This window comes from Alligator sinensis, unplaced genomic scaffold, assembly GCF_000455745.1.
Source record: "Alligator sinensis unplaced genomic scaffold, ASM45574v1 scaffold309_2, whole genome shotgun sequence".
Lineage (NCBI taxonomy): Eukaryota > Metazoa > Chordata > Crocodylia > Alligatoridae > Alligator > Alligator sinensis.
Window position 1 is genome coordinate 1,495,823 of NW_005842231.1, and position 2,615 is coordinate 1,498,437.

The following is a 2,615-nucleotide window of genomic DNA, read 5'->3' on the forward strand; positions in this document are numbered from 1 at the left end:
CTCCTGTACCACGGGGCTGGGGGGGGGCACTGGGAGTGAGCGGGTGTGGGAGTCAGTGGGAGCATGGGACCTGCACCAGTGTCCCAGGGCCAGCGCCGGTGGGGCCCAGAGCAGGAGTACAGGGTCCCGGCCGGCAGTGGCTCTATGGAGCCGGGCCAGCTTCCCCCTCTCCCTGCTGGTGCAGCCCAGCCCAGCTCCACAGACTCCTGCCAGCCTGCACCCTGCTTTGGGCCCTGCCGGCGCTAACCCTAAGACGCTGGTCCCAAGACATTAGGACACTGGTCCCAAGACGGTGACCAGGGGGTGGGGCACCTGTCAAGGGGTAGTGCTACCCATGCAGCCCTCGACAGCTTGCCAAAACTGGGTAAGCGGCCCTCCACCTGAAATAATTGCCCGCCCCTGGTTTATATTCTTTTAAAACTTAAGGCTGTTAGTTAAAGAGAAAATTGTAGTAGCATTAAAAAATTGAGAGAAGGGCGGAGATTAAATTTAAGATTCCTAAAAAACTTAATTTAATTTCCTGGCACAATCATTTATATTCTGATATACTGCTGTGTATAATAATGTGAAATACTTGAAGTCTGACATTCCTTATTATTTTACTACAAATTGAGAGCCCCAGGATTGGATCCAAAATTGGCAGAGATGCAGATCTTTGTTGAAAAGTTTCATAAAACAGCAACATATGGAAAAACTGTTAAGCAGTAGAGTTAAAGGAAGTAAGCTAGTGTGTTTAAGACCGACAGACTACTTGTTTCAGCAGAGGCATTGGTCTATCCATATATGGAAAGAGATATTTCAGTTGTTAACTTTATGCAGAACCTATGCCCAGAACTACATTCATCATACCACTACATTTCCAAAGGAACGTCTCTGTTCCAAGTTGTCTTAGTCATAGCTTTAACACTGTGTCACATCTTTGCAGACTTATTTATATAATCTGCATGTATCGGCTGTTCACCCACTGTTAGCCTGCCCTAAAAAGGTGAACTGTTTATAATTTCTGATCTCTGGTAACATATAAGGCTATGTTAAACTAACAGTAGTTCTGGTGAAACAGAACTAGTGTATCTGAATCTTTACATATATACAGTAAAATATCCTACTTCTAAATTTGATTTGTTTTTCTAAATTCTGTGACTTCTAATTTCGACATTTTCAGTTTGTCTTTTCTGTTTTTATTTAGCCATTACCAAAATCCCAGTCGGATTGGCCAGCTGTATGTAAAGTCCCTTTGCTGTGCAGCAAGCTTGACTTAAACTCTGCTACCAGAACTAAGCAATCTGTAGGAATTCTGGGGATTCTGCAGCAGCTTCAAAACGTCAAATAATTAAAAATAATCAGTGTTTCATTGAACCAAACATAAAGCTTAACAATACAATTGCTAAAGTAGTTCTTTTAATTCAATATTAAGCTCCCTTCATTTTAACAGGCTTCTAAATTATTAACTTCCAATGGCTTTATTCACAGATTAAATGAAGCCAGTGGACTCTTCTGGTTTTAAACTGTGCCTGCATGGCAAGGCTGTTGCTGCTTTAACTACAGCAGTAGTGCAAAGGTAGATGGGCATGGGCAGGAGTTTTCTATCTCCAGAGCTACATGAGTTAAAATGACAGAAGCTCTGCCAACAGATCCTTCTATTCAGGGGTGAGCAAAGTACCACCCACGGGCCAAATCTGGCCCATGGTGGGTCTTTGTCCAAGGTCCCTCAGTCCTGCCTGGCCCAGGCACCATCCAGCCGTGGTGCATCCTGCCACCCCCGAGCATGTAGCAGGACTGGGGCAGTTTCACGGCTAGACTGCTTTCTAGGCAGCTCAGGTGGCCAGCTCCATCTGGCTGCCACTGCCACTGGCCTAAGCCCCACGGTACTGGTGGGGACCCGCACTACACAGCCCTGACCCAGCCCACCCTATGCCTGCTCCAGGCTTGCTCACCTAGGCTCAGCAGCAGCGGCGTGAGACAGAAGCGGGAAGAGGAGAGGCTGCTTTTCCTTTGCGCTGAACAACAGCTTCTATCCCACATCATTGCTGCTGAGCTTGGATGGGCCAGCCCAGAGCAGGCACAGGGCACGTGGGGTTGGGGCTGTGCAGCGCAGGTCCCCACCAGTACCGTGGGGCTGGGGCCAGCAGTGGCGGCAGCCAGGAGACTCTGCCACCTGGGCTACCTAGAAAAGCGGTCTAGCTGTGGAGCCGCCCCAGCCCCACTGCATGCGCAGGGGGCAGCAGGATGCTATGGGAGGCAGTGCGGAGCAGTCATGGGGTGGGCCGCGTCAGAGCTGTGCTCAGGTTCCAGCTGATCCACTCCAGCAGGGGTGAGTCCAGAGTGAGCACGAGGTGGGGCTGAGGATGCCTGCTGTTGGTGGTGGTGTGGAGGCACTGCAGGGCGCATGGGCTCCAGGCTGTGGGGTGAGCGGTGACTGGCTCAGGGGGGTGCACACAAGGGGCTTCCATTCTCATCCCACCATATCTACAAACCCTCCCCTGCAAACCCCACCCTCCCCCACACACAATCACAGACCCCACAAACACTGCACCTACCCACACCTTCCCCCCAGAAATCCCACACATCTTGCCATACACCCACACCACACACACCTGTGTGCCTTTGGGGGAAGC

General features: G+C 50.3%; 1 protein-coding gene across 1 annotated transcript in view; it reads right to left on the reverse strand.

Annotated features, from left to right (window-relative positions):
- ITGB1 (integrin subunit beta 1) overlaps positions 1–2,133 on the reverse strand; it is a 44,371-nt gene extending 42,238 nt beyond the window's left edge. Inside the window, exon 1 of the mRNA XM_025208479.1 lies at positions 2,130–2,133. Within this exon, the coding sequence (XP_025064264.1) occupies position 2,130 (1 nt within the window). The 5' untranslated portion in view covers positions 2,131–2,133. The remainder of the gene's footprint in view (positions 1–2,129) is intronic.
- Positions 2,134–2,615: the final 482 nt, after the last annotated feature.